This window comes from Oncorhynchus kisutch, linkage group LG3, assembly GCF_002021735.2.
Source record: "Oncorhynchus kisutch isolate 150728-3 linkage group LG3, Okis_V2, whole genome shotgun sequence".
NCBI lineage: Eukaryota > Metazoa > Chordata > Actinopteri > Salmoniformes > Salmonidae > Oncorhynchus > Oncorhynchus kisutch.
The window spans coordinates 67982278-68009252 of record NC_034176.2 but is presented as its reverse complement, the minus strand read 5'-3'; the positions used below and the strand labels follow the sequence as shown (position 1 = coordinate 68009252).

At 45.2% G+C, this 26975-nt stretch overlaps 3 protein-coding genes across 7 annotated transcripts in view; all 3 read right to left on the bottom strand.

The window, feature by feature from the left end:
• Positions 1-11576, bottom strand: part of LOC109888401 (transcription factor 25) — a 30834-nt gene extending 19258 nt beyond the window's left edge. Inside the window, exons 1-7 of the mRNA XM_020479567.2 lie at positions 11223-11576; positions 10663-10812; positions 10432-10500; positions 10091-10212; positions 9883-9948; positions 9715-9797; positions 4555-4685 (exon numbers count right to left, since the gene is read on the bottom strand). Of these exons, the coding sequence (XP_020335156.2) occupies positions 4555-4685; positions 9715-9797; positions 9883-9948; positions 10091-10212; positions 10432-10500; positions 10663-10812; positions 11223-11444 (843 nt within the window). The 5' untranslated portion in view covers positions 11445-11576. The remainder of the gene's footprint in view (positions 1-4554; positions 4686-9714; positions 9798-9882; positions 9949-10090; positions 10213-10431; positions 10501-10662; positions 10813-11222) is intronic.
• A 576-nt stretch (positions 11577-12152) lies between these two features.
• On the bottom strand, positions 12153-16447 carry LOC109888400 (cytochrome b-245 light chain-like). 5 transcript variants are annotated; one of them, XR_004206691.1, is made up of 6 exons: positions 16203-16446; positions 14681-14750; positions 14163-14406; positions 13873-13956; positions 13584-13665; positions 12153-13189 (listed from the first exon to the last, which is right to left on the bottom strand). XR_004206691.1 is itself a non-coding variant. In XM_020479566.2 (6 exons), exons 1-6 carry the CDS (start codon positions 16222-16224, stop codon positions 12992-12994), a joined length of 531 nt encoding a protein of 176 aa, XP_020335155.1. In that variant the 5' UTR covers positions 16225-16447; the 3' UTR covers positions 12153-12991. The 5 variants fall into 5 exon arrangements, 2 of the variants coding, with proteins under 2 accessions (XP_020335155.1, XP_020335154.1); XR_004206689.1 differs by lacking the exon at positions 16203-16446 and adding an exon at positions 15187-15438; XM_020479566.2 differs by having other exon boundaries at positions 14332-14406; positions 16203-16447.
• A 3475-nt stretch (positions 16448-19922) lies between these two features.
• On the bottom strand, positions 19923-24308 carry LOC109873073 (diphosphomevalonate decarboxylase-like). The gene is made up of 10 exons (XM_020464597.2): positions 24018-24308; positions 23636-23706; positions 23414-23528; positions 23153-23299; positions 22808-23007; positions 22611-22685; positions 22297-22515; positions 21343-21458; positions 21160-21268; positions 19923-20904 (listed from the first exon to the last, which is right to left on the bottom strand). Exons 1-10 carry the CDS (start codon positions 24091-24093, stop codon positions 20824-20826), a joined length of 1209 nt encoding a protein of 402 aa, XP_020320186.1. The 5' UTR covers positions 24094-24308; the 3' UTR covers positions 19923-20823.
• Between the last annotated feature and the right edge of the window lie 2667 nt (positions 24309-26975).

Sequence of the window (26975 nt, the reverse complement as noted above, 5' to 3'; positions counted from 1 at the left end):
CTCTTGAGGTCATGCCACAGCATCTCAATCGGGTTGAGGTCAGGATTCTGACTGGGCCACTTCAGAAGGCATATTTTCTTCTGTTGAAGCCATTCTGTTGTTGATTTACTTCTGTGTTTTGGGTCATTGTCCTGTTGCATCACCCAACATCTGTTGAGCTTCAATTGGCGGACAGATAGGCTAACATTCTCCTGCAAAACAACTTGATAAACTTGGGAATTAATTTTTCGTCGCTGATAACAAGCTGTCCAGGCCCTGAAGCAGCAAAGCAGCCCCAAAACACAACGCTCCCTCCACCATACTTTACAGTTGGGATGAGGCTTTGATGTTGGTGTGTTGTGCATTTTCTTCTCCAGAAATAGTGTTGTGTGTTCCTTCCAAACAACTCAACTGTAGTTTCATCTGCCCACAGAATATTTTGCCAGTAGCGCTGTGGAACATCCAGGTGCACTTTTGCAAACTTCAGATGTGCAGCAATGGGTTTTTTTGGACAGCAGTGGCTTCTTCCATGGTGTCCTCCCATGAACACCATTCAACAAGAGCACCTCCTCCCAGCTGCCCACTGCACTGAGGCTAGGTAACACGGTCACCACCGATAAATCCATGGAGAACAAGAGCACCTCCTCCCAGCTGCCCACTGCACTGAGGCTAGGTAACACGGTCACCACCGATAAATCCATGGAGAACAAGAGCACCTCCTCCCAGCTGCCCACTGCACTGAGGCTAGGTAACACGGTCACCACCGATAAATCCATGGAGAACAAGAGCACCTCCTCCCAGCTGCCCACTGCACTGAGGCTAGGTAACACGGTCACCTCCTCCCAGCTGCCCACTGCACTGAGGCTAGGTAACACGGTCACCTCCTCCCAGCTGCCCACTGCACTGAGGCTAGGTAACACGGTCACCTCCTCCCAGCTGCCCACTGCACTGAGGCTAGGTAACACGGTCACCACCGATAAATCCATGGAGAACAAGAGCACCTCCTCCCAGCTGCCCACTGCACTGAGGCTAGGTAACACGGTCACCACCGATAAATCCATGGAGAACAAGAGCACCTCCTCCCAGCTGCCCACTGCACTGAGGCTAGGTAACACGGTCACCACCGATAAATCCATGGAGAACAAGAGCAGCTCCTCCCAGCTGCCCACTGCACTGAGGCTAGGTAACACGGTCACCACCGATAAATCCATGGAGAACAAGAGCACCTCCTCCCAGCTGCCCACTGCACTGAGGCTAGGTAACACGGTCACCACCGATAAATCCATGGAGAACAAGAGCACCTCCTCCCAGCTGCCCACTGCACTGAGGCTAGGTAACACGGCCACCTCCTCCCAGCTGCCCACTGCACTGAGGCTAGGTAACACGGTCACCACCGATAAATCCATGGAGAACAAGAGCACCTCCTCCCAGCTGCCCACTGCACTGAGGCTAGGTAACACGGTCACCACCGATAAATCCATGGAGAACAAGAGCACCTCCTCCCAGCTGCCCACTGCACTGAGGCTAGGTAACACGGTCACCACCGATAAATCCATGGAGAACAAGAGCACCTCCTCCCAGCTGCCCACTGCACTGAGGCTAGGTAACACGGTCACCACCGATAAATCCATGGAGAACAAGAGCACCTCCTCCCAGCTGCCCACTGCACTGAGGCTAGGTAACACGGTCACCTCCTCCCAGCTGCCCACTGCACTGAGGCTAGGTAACACGGTCACCTCCTCCCAGCTGCCCACTGCACTGAGGCTAGGTAACACGGTCACCTCCTCCCAGCTGCCCACTGCACTGAGGCTAGGTAACACGGTCACCTCCTCCCAGCTGCCCACTGCACTGAGGCTAGGTAACACGGTCATCTCCTCCCAGCTGCCCACTGCACTGAGGCTAGGTAACACGGTCACCTCCTCCCAGCTGCCCACTGCACTGAGGCTAGGTAACATGGTCACCTCCTCCCAGCTGCCCACTGCACTGAGGCTAGGTAACACGGTCACCACCGATAAATCCATGGAGAACAAGAGCACCTCCTCCCAGCTGCCCACTGCACTGAGGCTAGGTAACACGGTCACCTCCTCCCAGCTGCCCACTGCACTGAGGCTAGGTAACACGGTCACCTCCTCCCAGCTGCCCACTGCACTGAGGCTAGGTAACACGGTCACCTCCTCTCAGCTGCCCACTGCACTGAGGCTAGGTAACACGGTCACCACCGATAAATCCATGGAGAACAAGAGCACCTCCTCCCAGCTGCCCACTGCACTGAGGCTAGGTAACACAGTCACCACCGATAAATCCGTGATAATCGAAAACTTTCAACAAGCATTTCTTAACGGCTGGCCATGCCTTCCTCCTGGCTACACCAACCTCGGCCAACAGCTGGCCATGCCTTCCTCCTGGCTACTCCAACCTCGGCCAACAGCTGGCCATGCCTTCCTCCTGGCTACTCCAACCTCGGCCAACAGCTCCGGCTTTCGACTCTGTCAATCACCATATTCTTATCGGCAGACTCAGTAGCCTCGGTTTTTCTAATGACTGCCTTGCCTGGTTCACCAACTACTTTGCAGACAGAGTTCAGTGTGTCAAATCGGAGGGCATGTTGTCTGGTCCTCTGGCAGTCTCTATGGGGGTACCACAGGGTTCAATTCTTGGGCCGACTCTTTTCTCTGTATATATCAATGATGTTGCTCTTGCTGCGGGCGATTCCCTGATCCACCTCTACGCAGACGACACCATTCTGTATACTTCTGGCCCTTTCTTGGACACTGTGCTATCTAACCCCCAAACAAGCTTCAATGTCATACAACACTCCTTCCGTGGCATCCAACTGCTCTTAAACGCTAGTAAAACCAAATGCATGCTTTTCAACCGTTCGCTGCCTGCACCCGCACGCCCGACTAGCATCACGACCCTGAATGGTTCCGACCTAGAATATGTGGACATCTATAAGTACCTAGGTGTCTGGCTAGACTGCAAACTCTCCTTCCAGACTCATATCAAACATCTCCAATCCAAAATCAAATCTAGAGTCGGCTTTCTATTTCACAACAAAGCCTCCTTCACTCATGCCGCAAAACTTACCCTAGTAAAACTGACTATCCTACCGATCCTCGACTTTGGCGATGTCATCTACAAAATAGCTTCCAATACTCTACTCAGCAAACTGGATGCAGTTTATCACAGTGCCATCCGTTTTGTTACTAAAGCACCTTATACCACCCACCACTGCGACCTGTATGCTCTAGTCGGCTGGCCCTCGCTACATGTTCGTCGCCAGACCCACTGGCTCCAGGTCATCTACAAGTCTATGCTAGGTAAAGCTCCGCCTTATCTCAGTTCACTGGTCACGATGGCAACACCCACCCGTAGCACGCACTCCAGCAGCTGTATCTCACTGATCATCCCTAAAGCCAAAACCTCATTTGGCCGCCTTTCCTTCCAGTTCCACTTTTATCTCCCTCACCAACTTTAAACATCTGCTATGTGAGCAGCTAACCGATCGCTGCAGATGTACATAGTCCATCGGTATATAGCCCACCCAATTGACCTACCTCATCCCCATACTGTTTTTATTTATTTACTTTTCTGAACTTGTTCTCAACTAGCCTACCTGGTTAAATAAAGGTGAAATAAAATAAAATAAAAAATAAATACATTCTTGCTTAGTGTTTTACATATCATAGACTTGTCAAGAGAGATGTAAGCATGTTCAAGAGATTTCTGGAAGTCTTTAGCTGATACTGTAGGATTCTTCTTAACCTCATTGAGCATTCTGCACTGTGCTCTTGCAGTCATCTTTGCAGGACGGCCACTCCTAGGGAGAGTAGCAACAGTCCGGAACTTTCTCCATTTATAGACACTTTGTCTTACCGTGGACGGATGAACATCAAGGCTTTCAGAGATACTTTTGAAACCCTTTCCAGCTTTATGCAAGTCAACAATTCTTTATCTTAGGTCTTCTGAGATCTCTTTGTTCAAGGCATGGTTCACATCAGGCAATGCTTCTTGTGAACTAGCAAACTCAAATGTTGTGAGTGTTTTTTAATAGGGCAAGGCAGCTCGACCAACATCTCTAATCTCGTCTCATTGATTGGACTCCAGGTTAGCTGACTCCTGCCTCCAATTAGCTTTTGGAGAAGTCATTAACCTAGGGTGTTCACATGCTTTTTCCAACCTACACTGTGAATGTATACAACAATATACACAACAAAAAGATAATATATAACAATATATACAACAAAAAGACAATAATTTATTTGTGTGTTATTAGTTTAAGCACACTATGTTTGTCTATTGTTGTGACTTAGATGAAGATCAGTTCAAATTTGATGACCAATTTATGCAGAAATCCAGGTAATTCCAAAGGGTTCACATACTTTTTCTTGCTACTGTATGTCCTCAACCTGAAATTTCAAATGAATTCACCTCTAGTTTCTCATGCCGTGACCTAGAATCTTAGTCGGGATTTATCTAGAATCTAAATTCATGCATATCAGTTGTCCTAGATATTTGAGACATGCATCACGGCTTTGCTGATCAATCTCCCTGAGACCGTGGGTGTAGCCTTACCACAATGTTGTTGGGATCCATGGACTCCACTGAGTCCAGGAACTTGAACTGAATCTGCTGGTAGTCCCGGCTGTGCTCGAAGGTGAAGTACTGTAGACCATCCCTGGACTCCAGTAGGGTCATTGAGATACCTGAAGGATTAAATATTACGGACAGTATTATTCTATGTGAGTTACATGCAATGACGCATATAAACCCTGGATTGCTGATGCTATGTATTGCCCATTCAGAGGCTAAGTTTCTTCAACTGGGTCCTGGACTTCATGACGGGCCGCCCCCAGGTGGGGAATGTATGACTGCATGGCCACGCACGCCTCCAACTCAATCATCAAGTTTGAAGACAACACAACAGTAATAGGCTTGATTACCAACAATGACGAGACAGTCTACAGGGATGAGGTGAGGGCTTTTAAAAAAATATATATATTTTTACAATTGAGGAGGAGTACCAAGATGGCTGCACGGTGGCTTCAATACAGCGCCCCATCAGTCATCCAGGATTTATACACATTATTGGTTTAATGTGTGTAGAGTTGCAGTATGTTGAAATTGCATCAATTTGATATAGATGTGTATGTGGAATAAAGATCATGATAAGACAATTCGATATATAGCTATACAGTGCATTCGGAAAGTATTCAGACCCCTTGACTTTTTCCAAATTTTGTTACATTACAGCCTTATTCTAAAATGGAATAAATGTTTTTTTCCCCCTCAATCTACACACAATACCTCATAATAACAAAGCAAAAACAGGTTTTTAGAAATTTGAAATATCATATTTACATAAGTATTCAGACCCTTTACTCAGTACTTTGTTGAAGCACCTTTGGCAGTTATTACAGCCTCGAGTCTAAGGTGCACCTGTACTTGGGGAGATTCTCCCATTCTTCTCTGCAGATCTGTGTCTGTGTGCTTATGGTCGTTGTCCTGTTGGAAGCTGAACCTTCGCCCCAGTCTGAGGTCCTGAGCGCTCTGGAGCAGGTTTCATCAAGGATCACTCTGTACTTTACTCCGTTCATCTTTCCCTTGACCGTGACTAGCGTTCCAGTCCCTGCCACTGAAAAACATCCCCACATCATAATGCTGCCACCAGCATGCTTCACGGTAGGGATGGTGCCAGGTAGCCTCGAGACATGACGCTTGGCATTCAGGCCAATCTTAGTTTCATCAGACCTGAGAATCTTGTTTCTCATGGTCTGAGAGTCTTTAGTTGCCTTTTGGCAAACTCCAAATGGGCTGTCATGTGCGTTTTACTGAGGAGTGGCTTCCATTTAGACACTCTACCATAAAGGCCTAATTGTAGAAATGTTTTGGTATCCTTCCCCAGATCTGTGCCTCGACATAATCCTGTCTCGGAGCTCTACGGACAATTCCTTTGACATCATGGCTTGGTTTTTGCTCTGACATGCACCGTCAACTGTGGAACCTTTATATAGACAGGTGTGTGCCTTTCCAAATCATGTCCAATCAATTGAAATTACCACAGGTGGACTCCAATCAAGTTGTAGAAACATCTTAAGGATGATCAATGGAAACAGGATGCACCAGAGCTCAATTTCGGGTCTCATAGCAAAGGGTCTGAATACTTATGTGAATAAGGCATTTCTGTTTTCGCTTTGTCATTATGGGGTATTGTGTGTCGATTGATGAGATTTTTTAATTTTTTTAATCAATTTTAAAATAAGGCTGTAACGTAACAAAATGTGGAAAAAGTCAAGGGGTCTGAATACTTTCCGAATGCACCGTAGATATTTAAGTGGAATAAAAATTGCAATCTGTCCCATTCATTCCATGCCCATGTACAGTATAGCACCCTAGAATTTGAATGAACACACTTTGGGCTAAGGAGAGGGAAGCATTTCACAGTGACACAGCAGTCCTGGTGTACCACATTCAAGACAAGGCACTGAGACCACTCAAAAAGTGAGAGGTAAAAGATAAAATCACCCATCTATATTTTGGGAGGAAAATTATATTTCCCAGACCAAATCTCCAGTCAGGTGATTGCATAAGCCTGGAGTTTGGGGGAGCTTTAACACCCTGAGGAGTAGCTAACACTGACATAACAGAGACCCTGATTCTTCTCCAACTTCAGCTCTGGGTTAAACAGCCCAGTATCCCACAACACCAGGGGCACTATGGACCCAAACATCAATGGAGTCTTTCCCAAACATCAATAGAGTCTTTGAGGTCGAGGGCTAGGCAGCACTTGATTAATGATATGTGGTGATTGGACTGTTTTTTAACAAGACGTCATAGGGCAACGTTTAAAGCCACAGAACACAGCCTTTAGTGTGATCCTACCCAGAAAAGCTGTCTCTGTCAACAAGGCTTCAGGTTCCCACTGCTGTTAACATGTACTTTCTTCTGCTGCTACTCTTGATTGGTTATACGCTACCTATAAACTGAACCAGGAGTCTTAGAGTCCCACAGATGACAATTCTGAATGTGATAATGTCGTCTTGTTGCTCAACACAGAGGCGTTAGCACGAGGAGATGGGGATTCAAATAAGCATAATTGATTAAATCCTAATAAATAGAAACTGGCATATCAACATGTATTTCAGAGAACTGGAGCTACAGTTTAGTGGAGTCTGGAGCTATAGCGTGGTTGGCCCTTAAATGTACACTACACATAGAGCTCATTTCAAAAACTTGCATCCTCATCCTAAATAAGATGGTTCAGTTTACCAACCAGCTAATTATTAGAATCAGGTGTGCTAGATTAGGGTTGGTATGAAGACCTGCAGGATGGTAGCTCTCCGGGAACAGGGTTGTAGAGGCCTGCCTTAAGGCCAGACCAGAGGTTGGGAAACGCACAGTACTTCATAGAGCCAAGACTACATGGAACTCTCTCCCACATCAGGTAACCCAAACTAGCAATAAAATCAGATTAAAAAATATATAAAACAACACCTCACAACATGGAGTGCGAAGAGATACACACATTGTAATATTGTATTGTTGTCAATTTTAGACTGTACATTTGTAATGGTGGAGCAGTGTGAATTTGTATAGTACACAATGTTTGTTGTAATATATTGATTTATTTATGATGTAGACTATTGTTTTGATGTGTTGTTTTGTAGGGTTGGGCAGTATCCAGATTTTCTTACCGTCATACCGTTTCTGTACCATATCGGGGTATACGGTATTACCCAAAATGCATATAAGGGGCTCTATTTCAAATAATAATGAATATAAATCAAATAAAAATATCGATTTTTTTTTTATTTACACACAAAACCATTTAGGCAACATGGATCTTGATCCAGGAGGGGATTGAATGTCTCTTCTGTAACCAAGAACCTTGATCTTGACATCTAGCCACTTAGCTAGCAAGTTAGGAAACCAAATGCATAGCTGGAGCCATGAGCTGGATATAATTTATTTGACACATCTTAGATTTCTTATAGTAATACTTAAATTATATTTATAAGCAGTGAAGTAGTATGCAACCTCACAAGGCAGGGGTGCCCTTAACCCCAAAAACTATTTTTTATTATTCATTTCTGAACGGTATTGAAAGTCATACAGTCGGTATTTTGAAATAAACCATTTATACTGCATACCGGGGTATCCTGTTTGGACCCCAGGAAGAATAGCGGCTGCCTTGACAGCAGCTAACGAGGATCCTGTCATGCCTCTCGATTGTTTACATGAACTTGATTTATGCCATCATAGTTACAGTATTTTAGTGTATGAGGTAGGGCTAACCTCATTTAGTCGACTGGTCGATTGTTTGGTCGACCAAGATTTCTTTAGTTGAGCAGAAGCAAAAAAATTAAATACAATAACAATCATGCTGTACATGACACCTGTCTGATTTGCGCTTCTCTGAGTGGACTGATCCATTGTGAAGGCCGCGGGGATGGAACAGCCCATCAGTCTAAGACGTGATACTGGAATTGTATATGCTTATACTATGTAAGAACAATTGTGCAACAAAAATAAAATTATATTATTTTATAACTAATGTGGTTTCTCCTGCGTTGGACAGTGGTCGCTGTCTGCGGTTCTGAAACATCAGTGCGCTGTTGATTTCTCGCCTTTGCTTAGACCATGTTGCTAATAGCAAAGTTAACCGGCATATTGGTGTTGATAACAATGCAACAGAGGCAGCAGCAGAGTTAGGAGATGAGAAAACAGTCCTTGCCTTAATTGACTAAGTGAGGAGAGAGGAAACCTCAACTTAATTAGGTCTATAATCAATAGTCTAACTGTTAAACGTGCCTGGATTTATAAATCATCCATATATATCTACAGAAATAAGGCAGTTCCTGCTTCTGTTGCCTGTTTGAGTGTTTGTGTTACGGTGTTTGTCTTACGGTGTTCAGAGATTGTTATAACCAATTTATTGATGTGATTATGATATGCTATATGTCAGGCCCTATTGGTCACGTGCATGCAAAGCATACATGCGTCACGTAGAGAGAGCAAGGGTTGAGGGAATAGGGAATGTTTTTCCTAAACAAATTAGGGATTTCGGTAACATAACTTTTCAGTCAGAAATGGCTTCAGCAACAGGGACAGTGCTATACACTGTTGATGTGTGTCTTAAATATTTAATCAAACAGTTCGCTTAAAGCATCAGACAAGCTCAGTGCATATAGTTGATTTGATTAAAACACATAGCACATGTCATATATATATATATATTATTTAACCTTTATTTAACTAGGCAAGCCAATTAAGAATAAATTCTTATTTACAATGACGCCTACACCAGCCAAACCCGGACGACGTGGGCCAATTGTGCGCCGCCCTATGGGACTCCAAATCACGGCTGGTTGTGATACAGCCTGGACTCGAACCAGGGTGTCTGTAGTGACGCCTCTAGCACTGAGATGCAGTGCCTTAGACAACTGCGCCACTCGGGAGCCCAAAATATAATGGGAAAATGCACGTTTTAGAATTTAGACCAATCAATTGCTCAAAAGAACAGACGACTCTTGGTTGACTGATCATTTTTGGGGTTGGGGACAGCCCTAGTATGAGGGCATTATCTTTTGTTTTGTGACTTTGTCATGGGAGATACTTAATTACATTTGCATCCACAAAAACATTTATGTTAAATGTTGCATAAATAGTATTTATTCACAAGGCTTTCAGCGTTCTGAGCGATGCCGAGTGTGAGAAGTTGAGTGTAGGTCTGACCTGGGCGACTGAAGCGTGGCCAGGTGTTTTTAGGGATGGTCATCCAGGTGCTGCGATGGAACTGTCTCTGTCTCTGACGAGGTCTGAGGAAAGAATGAAGAGATGGCCTTACACTGTAACCTTTAATAGTAGTAGTCCCACTGATAAGGAGTTCTGTGAAGATCTTACCGTTGATCTCCAAGAACTGCTCGAGCTCCAAAGTATCTCTTCAACTCCGTCTCAGGATTCAGGTTCCTAACAAACAAAATAGGGTATGTCCCAATAAAATGTATCACTGGTAAATGACTGCCATAAATTAAGTATATTATGATTGTATGAAATTACCCCACTAAGAGACCTGATGTCTTATTGGCTGCTGTGCTGTTAACCTACTCACCTGTGTTCCACATAGAGCACAGGCCTGTTGTCCGAGGCTCCACAGCCCTCACTCTGCAGGGTCAGTCCATTAGACTGCTCTATGGTCTCCAGCAACGCGTCAATGTCATCCCCAGCTCCCTCCTGACAACCACACATAAGACAGAGCAGCCTATGTGACGGAGTGAGACGGCGCCAGGGCAGCACCCCCATAGCCTCAATACACAATAAAATGCTGCTAAAGCAAGTGGTTAATATGGCAATGTGCACAGCAGTGGTTAATATGGCAATGTGCACAACAGTGCCCTCACATTGGGGGACATATGTGGAAGTGATTTGTCAAGATGGACTGATGCTTTATACCTGTTTCTCTCCTGTAGTGTTCTTTTTCTTCTTCTTTTTCTTCATTTTCTTGCTTGTTTTATCTCCGGACTGACATCATAAGAAAATAAAAACTATTAGACAACTCTTCAAAACATTTTGACTAGATCGATCATCCATAATAACAACAAGACTGAGGAGGAATGGGGCTCACAATACCCCATAGTACTGTGGAGGCTACAGTGTGTCAGGGTTGTCCGTCTCTCTCCTCACCTTCGCAGCACCCGTCTCAGGCTGTGCATCTCTCTTCTCTGTTTCCCCGCTGTCGCTCTTCTCCTTGCTTTCATCACCATTCTGTTCTTCTGGCTTCACTGTGTCTTCATCCGTCGTGGCTTTCTCTGCTTCATTCTCTGCGTCATATATCTGCAGTGATGTGGTTCCAGCAAGAAGGACAGAAAGGCTCAGGTTAAGGTTGTATATCAGAGATTAAATCTCTACATTGCACAGTTTTAATTAATCTCTGGTCAGTCTCTGCCTTGATTTCCTGCCATTGGGATTCCAACCTATCATCGTGACATTCATATGGTCAAGGCAAGGGGGTGTACTGTATGACTCCTGTCTGGCCAGGCAAAATCGGTTAGTCAGTATAATGCTGGTTTGATTTGTTGACAGTCTGCATATGTCACTGTGTCCTGCTGCTTTTTTCATTGACTAGCATAGCTAGCTAGCTTTGTCACACAGTTATGTAGCCTAGGGGGTGGAGCTACGTGGCAGTTAGCGAGACATTTCTTAAACATTTTGCAATGTGTGTTAGAAAAGGAGAAACACTCCACCAGTTCGTAAATGTTGCTCAAGTTTTTCTTTTTCTTCTTAGCTTTTCTGATGCTGCTCTTAACAGACTGGAGAACAGCTTCATCCGGTTCCACTTCTTCTTCCTCAACATCCGCAGCCTGCTCCTCTGGCTCTGGCCCTTCACCTGGGACAAGATCACCGAGGTCCAGGGCCTCCTGCCCCCGCTGTTTCCCCTTCAACCTCCTCAGAGCACGGCTCGACATCTTCCCGGGACAGAGTTGTCACGAAGATGGGTTATGGTTCAGCTGGGATTTGACCCAGCTTCAGCCATGAACAACATGAGCAAAATACGCATGCCAAAGAGTTTACTCTACGGATGCTCCATGTAGACAATCTTGGTGCATGCCAACTATTTTCGTTTTGATTATCACAGTTCGCTGCCGTTTACCTTTGTACCACTAGGCAGCAGTAGTGCGTAAGGACAAAGGCTCTGAAAATTCCTGCAATTCGTTAACACAAATGGGAACTAAAGACGATTATTGGGAAATAAGACGATTATTTGCATGCTGGATGAGTGGCAACCACTGCCAAGGCTGTTGGTGTAAAGTCAGTTAATGGTTTCAAAGCCTATGACCAATGCATATTTTTGTTGTAAACAAGAGTTGCCACGGGTCTATCAATACCTTTTATTTTTTAAATTTTATTTCACCTTTATTTAACAAGGTAGGCTAGTTGAGAACAAGTTCTCATTTGCAACTGCGACCTGGCCAAGATAAAGCATAGCAATTCGACACATACAACAACAGAGTTACACATGGAGTAAACAAAACATACAGTCAATAATACAGTAGAAAAAAAGAAAACAAAAATATATACAGTGAATGCAAATGAGGTAAGATAAGGGAGTTAAGGCAGTAAATAGGCCATGAACCCACAGTTCATCAATGATGAAACAGACAGAAACATTAATTGTTATATGGTAAACATGCACATTTTAAATAACTAGAATAACTGTTTATTTTCAGATTGTATCAAAAGCATAACAAGCATAAAACATAGACATACATTATTTTGTAGAGAGGTGAATACACAACTGTCCATAATACAGCTAGTTGACCACTGACATAGTAAACCGTCCAAAAAGATAAATAGATAACGCAAAACAGCGCTTGCTTATAAACAATTAACATTCCAGTGTAAAATAATACAGTATATTTTGAGGATACAAAATGTAGAAATAGCTCTTCATTCTCTTTTAAAACAATTTCATTAGGTCTGTGCCAGTTAATGTGGTTGATTCTCATCCACATCCATTTGTTCAATTGCTCTCAAAATAACTTACTGTCGCAACAAGAATACAAAATTTTCCATTTACATTCCAAAGCCTTTTGGGGACCAAAATTATAACTGAAAGAGATGTGGCAGGTGGTGCAGAGATGTAGGACACAACCCTTTTGCAGTAACTAAGGCACAGCAACATCTCAGTTCAATACAATCCCTTATACATCATCAAACATCAGCAGCAGTGTGTCCTCTCCACAACCCTCTACTCTCCGAGGCCTGATTCCTAACTTGATACCAGTCCATAAAAAATTCCCATTGACGCCAATTCCCAATTTACACAAAACCTAAGTTAAGCAAGCTTATCCATCTCAATTTAGGATTCGGCCCTCAGCCAAAGGCAGTCGGGACTGAGTATGGCCTGGGTGGGGCTCCACTGTAGATCTGTTTTGGTTGGGGCTCAGTGGAACCATAAGCTAATCTGAGTGAGCTTAGCCCAACAGGCCTGAAGGAGGAACAGTAAGGGGATCTAGTCATCATTGGCAGTGACAGCGATGGGGTTGACATAGGCAGCCGCCTCCAGGTCCTCTGCCCGTTTCCTGCGCATCTCTGCGGGTGGGCGTGGTGGAGGGTTCTGGGGAGGGAGCTTGATGCTCTCTCCCACAGGCTTACGGGCACTCTCCTTCCAGGGCAGGATGGGCTCCCACTGCTCCCCTCGGATGGCCGCCTGGAAGACATACAGACACAATAGACAAAAGATCATTCAGGCTCCCTCAATAACATAGATAAATGGGTTGCTCTGGTGCTGCTCTCTAGAAACATGCATGCAGTGGATTCCCAACAACAATAGGTGATAACAGCCAAGTTACTCCCCTGACAGGCTAGGTTTCTTAACTAGCTAATAATGTTTCAACAAAAATACCAGAGGGAAAACAAACGCTTCCTTGTAAATCAAGTACAGTAGGTTCATACAGGAAACCTGAGTGTTGCATCAACTGATAGCATCAGCAGATATTGCACCAATTAGATTTATCACACTGCCTCTATATGGCGGTCAGACAACAACACTACCTTGTTGTTGTCTGACCACCTAACTTGGGTCAAATACTTGAAATACTAACCGCAAGGTAGATGAGGCTAGCTATGCCGAGGCAGACACAGCCAAGAACAGCTGCAAGGATGAAACCACCAGGAACGCAGATCCTATAAACACCCACAAACAGAGAAAGAGTGTTACAAAGGCAAGGCACTGATAACATGCAATGTGATATTTAAACAATGAAGATGGTGTCGAGAATGACTGTGCACAATGACACAACCTGTCTCTGATACAGCTGGAAGGAGACAGTGAAGGAAAATAATGTTGTCTCAGCCCAGAGATCTGACTAGACTGACACACAATGTACTCACGCTGCATGTAGAAATGCTCTGACATAGTAGTTCCTGGTCAGTGGGCCGAATGACTTCACACAGACAGTGAAGCAGTACTGACCCCTGGAAGAATCACAATATTAAGAGTTATTTATCGTGAACTTTCAGTAATGAAGACTTGCTCATGACTTGCTTTCAACTGGTGGACTCATATCTGTTGCATCACTGTCAGAGTGACTTCACAGAGTGTAACCGATGTGAAATGGCTAGCTAGTTAGCGGGGTGCACGTTAATAGCGTTTCAATCGGTGACATCACTCGCTCTGAGACCTTGAAGTAGTTGTTCCCCTTGCTCTGCAAGGGCCGCAGCTTTTGTGGAGCGATGGGTAACGATGCTTCGAGGGTGCCTGTTGTCTGTGTGCAGAGGGTCCCTGGGTCGAGCCTAGGTAGAGGTGAGGAGAAGGACGGAAGCAATACTGTTACATATGTGGGTACTCACGTCCTTTCTACACTGGTGCCCTTGTTTCTCTTGCCCCTTGGGTACTCTAGTAGACAGACAAACACCCCTGCAGCTCTGGGCACACCAGTCAAGGTTACTCAACAACAACAGGTACACCTGGACCTCACTATACAATGCAAATATACATTTGGGTCTCATCTTGACATAAATGCACAAATAAGATAAATGGCACAAATAAGATAAATGATGGTGTATATGTCTATAATGCATCTACAAACATTTCCTTGTGACGTGTCAATGGTAACTCAGCATTTAATCACAACAATAGATACAATTTTGTACATGGAATTATACTGTGAGAGACAGCTTTGCACCAGTGAAAGGATACATAGAATAAGCAGCAAACTCCCGGTCCCTGAACTGGCCGGCCACACCCACTATGCCACCAGTAAGGAGAACTGAAATGAGGAAGTAGGAAGAAGAAATGTTTTGGTTTATCAAAACATTTCCCTCAAGTCACAGATGAAGACACTTTTTTATATATATACTGTAACTTTCAAATCAAAATGTGCCAAGAACCAAATCAATTGTATACTTTTTTCCCAATTTGATTTGATTTGGTGTTTTATACAGATATTTTTTACTTTTCCAATATTCTCACTACCAATATAATTTCATGATTTATAATATTTTTGTCTGGAAAATGTTATACATTTTGTTTTTGGTCGGTTTTAATGACCAATGTTTGTTACTCGTACCCTACTGGAAAAAAAACATATATTCTTATACAGTAATAACTCACACGTAATGGGATTATACATTCCTTTAACAGTTGCTACCATTATACAAATGCCAAACTCAGATGTCTAAACTTGGCAAAAGTTCTCTACTCACTGAGCCCCGCCGCCAGAGCCTGTTCATTGGCCCACATAGCCCATTCTATTTTCCCATTCTGTCTCCGTTCGGACCAACAGAACCCCCTCCGCAGTTATCCAACTGATCGCGGTTGTCACGTTCGATTATTATGGAAAGTGAAAATGTATTAATTTTGGAAGAAGAAGGGTGGGTGGTAGCAGCCGCCTTGTCCGGCCCTCGGTCTCGTAACTTCTGAGCGATAGGTAAAAGGGTTGGGGATGTGATCTGGGTGGAGTAAACCTCAAGCAGAGAGGAAGAGGCGAGGCGAAGCGAGTGCGCCAACTCGGCCAAAAATCTGTATGATACAAGCAAGTGACGTTGTTTCGTTTCTATCGCTTATTTCACCTCTATGGCCTATTTATTGCCTTACCTCCCTTATCTTACCTCATTTGCACACACTGTATATAGACTTGTTTTTATATTGTGTTATTGACTGTATGTTTGTTTATTCCATGTGTAACTCTGTGTTGTTGTTTGTGTCTCACTGCTTTGCTCTATCTTGGCCAGGTCGCAGTTGTAAATGAGAACTTGTTCTCAACTAGCCTACCTGGTTAAATAAAAGGTGAAATACATGTTTTTTCTCGAGGTGGCTATGCATGAAGCTAGCAGCAGCTCTCTTTCCATTGAATAAAGGCGGTTGACATCAACAACACTCAACGAATATTCAAAAATTGTAAAACATCATGAGATGTATCCACCAAATCCAAAAAGAGGATAGGCAGAAGCTAGACAACCAGCTATACTTATTAACCTGTTCCGTTTTGTGGACAACGACTCCATTGTTAGGGTAGAGAGACAAGTAATTGCGCTCCGAACACTTAAAAGACACAACCTATACCCTCAAATTAAGTGGACACTTCTGATGACGTTTTTTATTTCTACAATTTCCAAAAGATCACCAAACAAAAACGTATTGACTTTTTATTTGACTTGTTTGTGCTGTCATGTGCATTAGTAGCACAATTTCTAATTGATTTGCATTTGTTTTTACTTACACGTGTATGTTGACTTCTCCATTGATGTTGTTTTTGAGTTCTCTGACTTTTCTTAGCGGACGTACAATCGTCGCGAATTGAATAGGGGAGTTTCAGGCCCCGGAGTGAACATAATTATACACTCGCAAAGCCGACTAAAAACGAGGGCTAAGGTGCTTACGTTGCAAATCCTCCCTTTCTTTGCTAATAATTTGGACCGCCACACCAAGGCAACTGGGATTCCCCCAAGGGCTTAAACCGAGGGTAAGTGGACGAGGGTGTGTCTTTTAAGTGTTTGGACCGTAACCCTTGTCATTCTATACATAATCTTTGCCTTAACTAACTTTGCTGCCTGACATGATTTGGTCAAAGGGGGAAACGTTTACCTGTTGTAATATAGAGCAGGCTCAACTTGCCCAGCAGACATAAATTGTCCAACTTGCACTTAAACCAGGGTTTCCCAAACTTAGTCCTGGGCCCCCCACTGGGTGCACATTTTGTTTTTTGCCCTAGAAGTCAACAAAGCTTGATGATGAGTTAGTTACTTGAATCAGCTGTGCAGTGCTGGGGGAGAGGGGCACAGGACCATGTTTGGGAACCCTGTGTCACGTTCTGACCACAGTTTTTGTGTGTTTTCCTTGTTTTAGTGTTGGTCCCTGGGTAGGCAGTCTATGGTGTGTGTCTAGTTTGTCTATTTCTATGCTTGGCCTGATATGGTTCTCAATCAGAGGCAGTTGTTAGTCATAGTCTCTGATTGGGAACCATATTTAGGTAGCCTGTTTTGTGTTGGGATTTGTGGGTGATTGTTTCCTGTGTCAGTGTTTGTGCCACATTTGACTGTTTCGGGTTTTCACTTTGTTATTTTGTTTATGTGTTCATGTTCAGTTTCTCATTAAAAACCATGGACACATACCACGCTGCATTTTGGTCCGATCCTTGCTACACCTCTTCAGAGGAAGAGGAGGAAATCTGCAGTGACAGAATCACCCACCACAACAGGACCAAGCGGCTTGGTGACAGGCAGTGGCAGCAGGAGCAGCGCAAGGAGGAATGGACATGGGAGGACGTTTTGGACGGCAAGGGTTGCTACACATGGGAGGAGATCCTGGCAGGTAAGGATTGCCTTCCATGGGAACAGGTGGAGGCAGCTAGGAGAGCAGAGGCAGCATGAGAGAGGAGCTGGCGATACGAGGGAACACGGCTGGCAAGGAAGCCTGAGAGTCAGCCCCAAAAATGTATTGGGGGGGCACACAGGAAGTGTGGCGAAGCCAGGTAGGAGACCTGCGCCAACTTCCTGTGCTTACCGGAGAGCGAGAGAGACCGGGCAGGCACCGTGTTATGCTGTGGAGCGCATGGTGTCCCCTGTGCGGGTGCATAGCCCGGTGTGGTACATACCAGCTCCTCGTATCGGCCGGGTTAGAGTGGGCATCGAGCCAAGTGCCATGGAGCCAGCTCTACGCATCTGGTCTCCAGTGCGTCTCCTTGGGCCGGTGTACATGGCACCAGCCTTACGCATGGTGTCCCCGGTTCGCCTGCAGAGCCCAGTGCGGGCTATTCCACCTCGCCGCACTGGCAGGGCGACCGGGAGCATTCAACCGACCGGGAGCATTGGGCAGGCTCGGTGCTCAAGAGCTCCAGTGCGCCTGCACGGTCCAGTCTATCCAGTGCCACCTCCACGCACTAGCCCTCCGGAGGCAGCTCCCCGTACCAGGCTTCCTGTGCGTGTCCAGAGCCCAGTACTCCCTGTTCCTCCTCCCCGCACTCGCCCTGAGGTGCGTGTTCTCGGCCCAGTACCACCAGCGCCGGCACCACGCACCAGGCCTAGAGTGCGCCCCGCTTGTCCAGCGCTGCTAGAGCCTTCCTCCTCTCCAGCGCCGCTAGAGCCTCCCGCCTGTCCAGAGCCGCTAGAGTCTCCCGCCTGTCCAGAGCTGCAAGTCTCCCGCCTGTCCAGAGCTGCTAGAGTCTCCCGCCTGTCCAGTCTGCAAGGAGCTGCCAGTCTGCAAGGAGCCGCCAGTCTGCAGGGAGCCGCCAGAGCCACCAGTCTGCAAGGAGCCGCCAGTCTGCAAGGAACCGCCAGTCTGCCAGAGCCGCCAGTCAGCCAGGAGCCGCCATTCAGCCAGGATCCGCCATTCAGCCAGGATCCGCCAGTCCGCCAGAATCCTCCAGTGCCGCCAGTCGGCCAGGATCCGCCAGTCGGCCAGGATTCGCCAGAGCCGCCATTCAGCCAGGATCTGCCAGAGCCGCCAGTCAGCCAGGATCCGCCAGAGCCGCCAGTCAGCCAGGATCCGCCAGTCAGCCAGGATCCACCATTCAGCCAGGATCCGCCAGTCAGCCTGGATCCGCCAGAGCCGCCAGTCGGCCAGGATCCGCCAGAGCAGCCAGGATCCGCCAGAGCGGCCAAGATCCGCCAGAGCCGCCATTCAGCCAGGATCCGCCAGAGCCGCCATTCAGCCAGGATCCGCCAGAGCCGCCATTCAGCCAGGATCCGCCAGTCAGCCTGGATCCGCCAGAGTCGTCAACCAGCCTGAGCTAACTCTCAGTCCTGAGCTACCTCTCAGTCCTAAGCTACCTCTCAGTCCTAAGCTACATCTCAGTCGTAGGGTACCCCTCAGTCATGAGCTACCCCTCGGTCTTGAGCTACCCCTCGGTCCTGAGCTACCCCTCGGTCCGGAGCTGCCCCTCGGTCCGGAGCTGCCCCTCGGTCCGGAGCTGCCCCTCGGTCCGGAGCTGCCCCTCAGTCCAGTGGGGCCCTTTGTTAGGGTTCCTAGGCCAAGGTCGGCGGCGAGGGTCGCCACTCAAAGGACGCTAAGGAGGTGGACTAAGACAATGATGGAGTGGGGTTCACGTCCAGTGCCAGAGCCGCCAACGCGGACAGATGCCCACCCAGACCCTCCCCAATAGGTTTAGGTTGTGCGGTTGGAGTCTGCACCTTGGGGGGGGGGGGGTACTGTCACATTCTGACCATAGTTTGTGTGTTTTCCTTGTTTTAGTGTCGGTCAGGACGTGAGCTGGGTGGGCATTCTATGTTGTGTGTCTAGTTTGTCTATTTCTATGTTTGGCCTTATGGTTCTCAATCAGAGGCAGGTGTTAGTCATAGTCTCTGATTGGGAACCATACTTAGGTAGCCTGTTTTGTGTTGGGATTTGTGGGTGATTGTTTCCTGTGTCAGTGTTTGTGCCACATTTGACTGTTTCGGGTTTTCACTTTGTTATTTTGTTTATGTGTTCATGTTCAGTTTCTCATTAAAAACCATGGACACATACCACGCTGCATTTTGGTCCGATCCTTGCTACACCTCTTCAGAGGAAGAGAAGGAAATCTGCTGTGACACCCTGACTTAAACAATGGGGGATGAAGCAGAAAGATCAGTTTTGGGCTATGCCTATTGGAATTCCTTACGGTTTTGTTGTTTTCAGTAAAACATTTTTAGCTGGGGCAACTTTAAAGCAGACTCAACTTGCCTGAAAGCTCAGTTCACTTGCCCCAGGCAATAGGGCAACCCTTAAGGTCCCTGCTAACACTAGGTTGTAGAGTTTTTGTAGTTTTACCTGGTTACCATCAGGAGAGAAAAAAATGCCCCCACCACTCTGGGACCTGTGGTGCCACCTCTGAAGATGACATGTAGGCTATATATCCAGCTCTTATACTAAAGCACTGACATTGTTCTCAATACTGTAATTTATAATCCTTTTGAATGGTTAACAAATCCATTAGATTCTTATGATTCACTCACTCTAAAGGTGACTTAACCATTATATTTTAATAACATGGACATAATCATGTACATAATCTACTTAAATCAAATCAACAGTTTACAGTTATCAAAGTACTAGAATATTTCTGATCATTCTCACAAGGCATCGCTACATCTTTTTTTTCTTTTTTTCTTTTCTTTTTACCTTTATTTAACCAGGCAAGTCAGTTAAGAACAAATTCTTATTTTCAATGACGGCCTAGGAACAGTGGGTTAACTGCCTGTTCAGGGGCAGAACGACAGATTTGTACCTTGTCAGCTCGGGGGTTTGAACTTGCAACCTTCCGGTTACTAGTCCAACGCTCTAACCACTAGGCTACCCTGCCGCCCCTCTTTAACATTACAAAACATTTCATCCAAACTCGCAATAGGAAAAGTGTCCGAATGTAGCACTAGTCAACAGTGTTAGAGGTATTCAGCCGTGTGTGGTTGTTTCGCTCCAGTTAAAGGGGCAATCCTTAGTTTTGGTAAAAAGCTGAGGGATGGGGCTGGAGAAATGTAACCACTCTCAAAATTATAGACAGCGCTATGGATGCAAGGACTGACCATGCATGATGTCAAAATTATAGTTATAACCATGTTTTAAATGTTTGTTTACATTTACTTTGTTTACAAACATTGTAGTAAAACAAGCTAATATTTTGAGTTCTGATGGGGTACGACAATTGAACTAAACTCAAGCAGCATTTATAAGTTATCTTCTTCAATGGTTACATATAATACATTTATAAGTCCAAAAATGGATATAGCAACTGCAGATTGCCCCTTTTATGACTACATCTATGCATATGTATCCAATTGATTGAATTGGAATTGTTGATTGTTAATGTCTGGTCTTTCTTTTCATCAAAGAGTTCTGTCTCTGCCCAGCTGGGAGGCTGGCTTGTATCATGCACTCTCCTTGGGCAGCCCGTCAGATCCAAGCAGATGCTCACTAGGGTCCTCCACCACACGAGGTCCAGGTCCAGCCTTATACACAAATCAGAAATAATCCCTCAGACAAACCAACTTAATATCACATCAAAATGTATCAGATCCATACATAATGTGTGTGTTTATAGGATCTGCTTTCCTGGTGATTTCCCGTAAGCCGGTTGGAGAGAGCATCAAGCTCGCTCCCCAAAACCTTCCACTACGCCAACGCGCAGAGATGCACAGGAAACGGGCAAAGGACCCGGAGGGTGCTGCCTATGTGTATGTGGTTATGTATGTGTGTGTGTGTACCTTAGTGCTGATTATATAGCAGATTCCCTTCACCATGGGCTCCATACCAATGGCCTGCTTCAGCTCCTCAGATAATGTTGTTGGGGCAACCGGAAGACCCTTTAGAAACCTGACGTGGGACAGGTAAAGTCACAGGAGGAAGTGTTGTCTGACTGTCTGAGTGTGTGTTTGTGAGAAACTCACTGTCCTCCATTGGTCTCTGGTGGGAAGAAGTGTTTGACCACCTGGACAAACTCTTCCACATTCTGCTGAAGAGTGTAGATCACTGCATTGGGACCTGCATCAAATGTGTATGCCACCTGGTGGAGAAGAGAAAACACCGGTCACTGCTTAAACTCAGGAAAAGAACTCTGGACCAAAGTTATAGCTTTGTTACAGCAGTGTTATAACAGTGTCAGAAGGAGGGATGTGATGCTGCACTAGTCCTCTGAGACTCATGAAGAAGTACTAGGTCATAGACACGGTAAAGAGGTCAATAGAATGCAGAAGGATGGCAGATTGGTGCACATTCAAAAAATCTGATCTAACAAAAGTGGATATTCGTCATGATCAATGTATTGTAACAGGCCCACAATGTGTTTACAAAGTCCGATTTGGATATACTTGGCTGTTTTCAAGTAGTCTCTTTTCAGGTTCAGAAGAAGTGACTGCTAAATGCTAATTCCCGTTCGTATAAGCTGGTAGCATAGATAAATCAGTGGTGGTGGTCAGTCTTTTTCTAACTGTAATGCAGTTGATTGGTGACGATGACATGAACATGTATTGTTGACATCAATACAAGCATTATACTCCGATTTTTACCACAATATAGTGTGAAATACACATAAACAATAGCCTAAATGTAGGCTAATTCCACTTAGGGGAAATAAGGAGGATTCTGGATCTTTCCATGGCGTTTCCATTGTTTTGGTCAAGTTCCATTGACTTCTTTACCACATCTATACTTGGGCTTGTTAACACATTTTCTGTTCTTCTTGAACTGTAGAAATACTACCAGTTTCATAATCTCTGAATATCAACAATTACTGCACCTTGTTCTGCTTCTTAGCTTAGACCCCTTGTAGAACTGTCAATGTTCCATATGACTAGCACATTTCCATGACTAAAAGAAAGAACTAACTCCCGGATGGTGCTCACCTTTGTTTCCCTGTAGTGACGGTTATAGCGGTGCACAAGGTTGATAACACGGCGCGACACATCGTTGAGGTAGAAGATGGGTGGGTAGGTGTCCAGGCAGGTGGCATGGAACTGATTGCTGTCCTTCATGGTCAGTTCAGCGAATGCAGTAAAGTCCCTCTTATGTACAGCCTCAATCATCTCCTTCATCCTGGCTGGGACCACAGAGTCTGCCCGGTGCTGAGGGGGAGAGCGTAAGGGTAAGGGTTAATAACATATAACTCTGTGTGTGTGTGTGTGTGTGTGTGTGTGTGTGTGTGTGTGTGTGTGTATACCTTCAGGAGAATGCTCGTCTCTACACTAGTTTGCATGCCAGAAGTGCTGCCAACTGGTTTCCTCTCAGCACTGACCTAAAAAGAGAGAGGGAGACAAAGAGATGGGGGTGTTGAGATTATTAAAGACATGGGAGAAATGTATATGCCAACATTTGCTACAGAAAAAGCCAACTTCAGTAATGATCAGAGAGACCTACCACCAGTACAAGGACCCTGAGCTCAGGCCAGTGAGTCTCTGGTTCCACCTGCTGGGACAGACTGTCCTTGCCATCTCCTTGCTGGCCCATAATCCACTGGACAAAGCCCCCATACATACTCCTACAGGCACTGCCTGAACCCTGCCTAGAAACCACAGACAACTCCCCCTCCACTCCCATCACCCGGGACAGGGTGTACACTGGAACAGGAGAGTGGAGTGAGGAGACAAGATGGAGAGACAAAAGGAAAAGAAGGAGTAAGCATAAAACTAGTTTCACACAAGCTTTTACTTCATTTGATACTGTGTTAGGTACAAACCATTATGACGGGACAGAGTCTCTTACCCAGACAGGCATAGCCGGCAGCAGAAGAGGCAAGTCCGGCTGCAGTTGGGAAGTTGTTGACAGAGCAGATGTGGACTTTATGGGACAAACCGGCCGTGTCTACATCAGCCTCCCCATCACTACGTCGCTTACGGGCCAGGCACCGAACTGAGGAAGATAACCACCAAAAACAACACATCATTGCTTGTCCTCCCCCTTTGCCCTCTTACTCTTCCCCCTCTACTCTCTCCCTCTATCATATCATTGCATATAGTGACTCACTCTCCCTAAGGCAGGACTGTAGTCTGGGCTGGGTTATGTCCTCCTCTTTGCCGTTGAGCCAGATACGATCCTCCTGGAACGACCTGCTGCACGCCACTGTTGTGGTCGTCTTGAGCTGGGAGGAATAAGGACACAAGGCAGTAATCGTTAGTTTTTGTTGTTTTAACAAAACAGTAATATTTAGCCACTTTCTGAGTGTCTGGTGTACAGTATTAGTCTTACCTGGTCTTGATGTAATGTGACACTCAAAGATGAATTTATAGGTAGAATCAACTCTTCATCCCTCTTCCCCCCTTTGAAACAGCAATAACAACAACGTATTTACAATTCAATCCAGTTATTTTCAAAGATTGTACACAGAACATTCCTTTCACATCATTGTGGCAATACATTTGTCATGTACCAATGCACAAACATCAACGCCTGGCTACAGTGTGGCGAGCAAGAACTTTAAAGATTCAGTCAATATTACAATTTACGTTACATGAAGCTAGATGTGGCCATCTAAGGACAGGCTACACTTGGCTGACAGTGTTCTTTGGTTGACTGAGTCAGACGATCAGATAGATGTCGTTAGTGGATTATACGAACATACGATACTCACAGTATTTGATAACAGCAATATTCACAGGCGCACTGCATGTTACCATGGTGAACTCTTTGCCGCTGTCCTCGGGCATTTTGATAAAAAGTAAAACCCGTATCAATAAAATAACAAAAATTACTAGAAACGCGAAACTGTCAACTAGTTTGAGATCCACTGATAAAGTAATGTCTGCACAACTTTAGCGCTTTACAAAACGTCTCTGTTGATTGGAGGGGTAGCGCACATGACTAAACCTCCCACCAATTAGAGCCACTCATGTTCCGTAACTGAAACGAGGCAGCCAATCCTTTCGATCAGACCACGGTCGCCTGAAAATGAGGCCAGAGACACATTTAGAGGGCGTATCATGATCACAGCCATAAATGCAGTACAGTCGTGGCCAAAAGTTTTGAGAATGACACAAATATTAATTTCCACAAAGTTTGCTGCTTCAGTGTCTTTAGATATTTTTGTCAGATGTTACTATGGAATACTGAAGTATAATTACGAGCATTTCATAAGTGTCAAAGGCTTTTATTGACAATTACATGAAGTTGATGCAAAGAGTCAATATTTGCAGTGTTGACCATTCTTTTTCAAGACCTCTGCAATCCGCCCTGGCATGCTGTCAATTAACTTCTGGGCCACATCCTGACTGATGGCAGCCCATTCTTGCATAATCAATGCTTGGTGTTTGTCAGAATTTGTGGGTTTTTGTTTGTCCACCCGCCTCTTGAGGATTGACCACGAGTTCTCAATGGGATTAAGGTCTGGGGAGTTTCCTGGCCATGGACCCAAAATATCAATGTTTTGTTCCCCGAGCCACTTAGTTATCACTTTTGCCTTATGGCAAGGTGCTCCATCATGATTGAAAAGGCATTGTTCGTCACCAAACTGTTCCTGGATGGTTGGGAGAAGTTGCTCTCGGAGGATGTGTTGGTACCATTCTTCTAAGACAAAATTGTGAGTGAGCCCACTCCCTTGGCTGAGGAGCAGCCCCACACATGAATGGTCTCAGGATGCTTTACTGTTGGCATGACACAGGACTGATGGTAGTGCTCACCTTGTCTTCTCAGAACAAGCTTTTTTCCAGATGCCCCAAACAATCGGAAAGGGGATTCATCAGAGAAAATGACTTTACCCCAGTCCTCAGCAGTCCAATCCCTTTTGCAGAATATCAGTCTGTCCCTGATGTTTTTCCTGGAGAGAAGTGGCTTCTTTGCTGCCCTTCTTGACACCAGGCCATCCTCCAAAAGTCTTCGCCTCACTGTGCATTTTATTTGATTTTATTTCACCTTTATTTAACCAGGTAGGCTAGTTGAGAACAAGTTCTCATTTACAACTGTGACCTGGCCAAGATAAAACATAGCAGTGTGAACAGACAACAACACAGAGTTACACATGGAGTAAACAATAAACAAGTCAATAACACAGTAGAAAAGAAAGAAAGTCTATATACATTGTGTGCAAACGGCATGAGGTAGGCGAATAATTACAATTTAGCAGATTAACACTGGAGTGATAAATGATCAGATGGTCATGTGCAGGTAGAGATACTGGTGTGCAAAAGAGCAGAAAAGTAAATAAATAACAACAGTATGGGTATGAGGTACAGTGGGGCAAAAAAGTATTTAGTCAGCCACCAATTGTGCAAGTTCTCCCACTTAAAAAGATGAGAGGCCTGTAATTTTCATCATAGGTACACTTCAACTATGACAGACAAAATGGGGGAAAAAATGAATTTATTTGCAAATTATGGTGGAAAATAAGTATTTGGTCAATAACAAAAGTTTATCTCAATACTTTGTTATATACCCTTTGTTGACAATGACAGAGGTCAAATGTTTTCTGTAAGTCTTCACAAGGTTTTCACACACTGTTGCTGGTATTTTGGCCCATTCCTCCATGCAGATCTCCTCTAGAGCAGTGATGTTTTGGGGCTGTTGCTGGGCAACACAGACTTTCAACTCCCTCCAAAGATTTACTATGGGGTTGAGATCTGGAGACTGGATAGGCCACTCCAGGACCTTGAAATGCTTCTTACGAAGCCACTCCTTCTCTGCCCCGGCGGTGTGTTTGGGATCATTGTCATGCTGAAAGACCCAGCCACGTTTCATCTTCAATGCCCTTGCTGATGGAAGGAGGTTTTCACTCAAAATCTCACGATACATGGCCCCATTCATTCTTTCCTTTACACGGATCAGTCGTCCTGGCCCCTTTGCATAAAAACAGCCCCAAAGCATGATGTTTCCACCCCCATGCTTCACAGTAGGTATGGTGTTCTTTGGATGCAACTTTGGATGCAACATGTACTGGCTTAAGCAGGGGGACACGTCTGGCACTGCAGGATTTGAGTCCCTAGAGGCGTAGTGTGTTACTGATGGTAGGCTTTGTTACTTTGGTCCCAGCTCTCTGCAGGTCATTCACTAGGTCTCCCCGTGTGGTTCTGGGATTTTTGCTCACCGTTCTTGTGATCATTTTGACCCCACGGGGTGAGATCTTGCGTGGAGCCCCAGATCGAGGGAGATTATCAGTGGTCTTGTATGTCTTCCATTTCCTAATAATTGCTCCCACAGTTGATTTCTTCAAACCAAGCTGCTTACCTATTGCAGATTCAGTCTTCCCAGCCTGGTGCAGGTCTACAATTTTGTTTCTGGTGTCCTTTGACAGCTCTTTGGTCTTGGCCATAGTGGAGTTTGGAGTGTGACTGTTTGAGGTTGTGGACAGGTGTCTTTTATGCTGATAACAAGTTCAAACAGGTGCCATTAATACAGGTAACGAGTGGAGGACAGAGGAGCCTCTTAAAGAAGAAGTTACAGGTCTGTGAGAGCCAGAAATCTTGCTTGTTTGTAGGTGACCAAATACTTATTTTCCACCATTTGCAAATACATTCATTAAAATCATACAATGTGATTTTCTGGATTTTCTTCTTCTCATTTTGTCTGTCATAGTTGAAGTATACCTATGATGAAAATT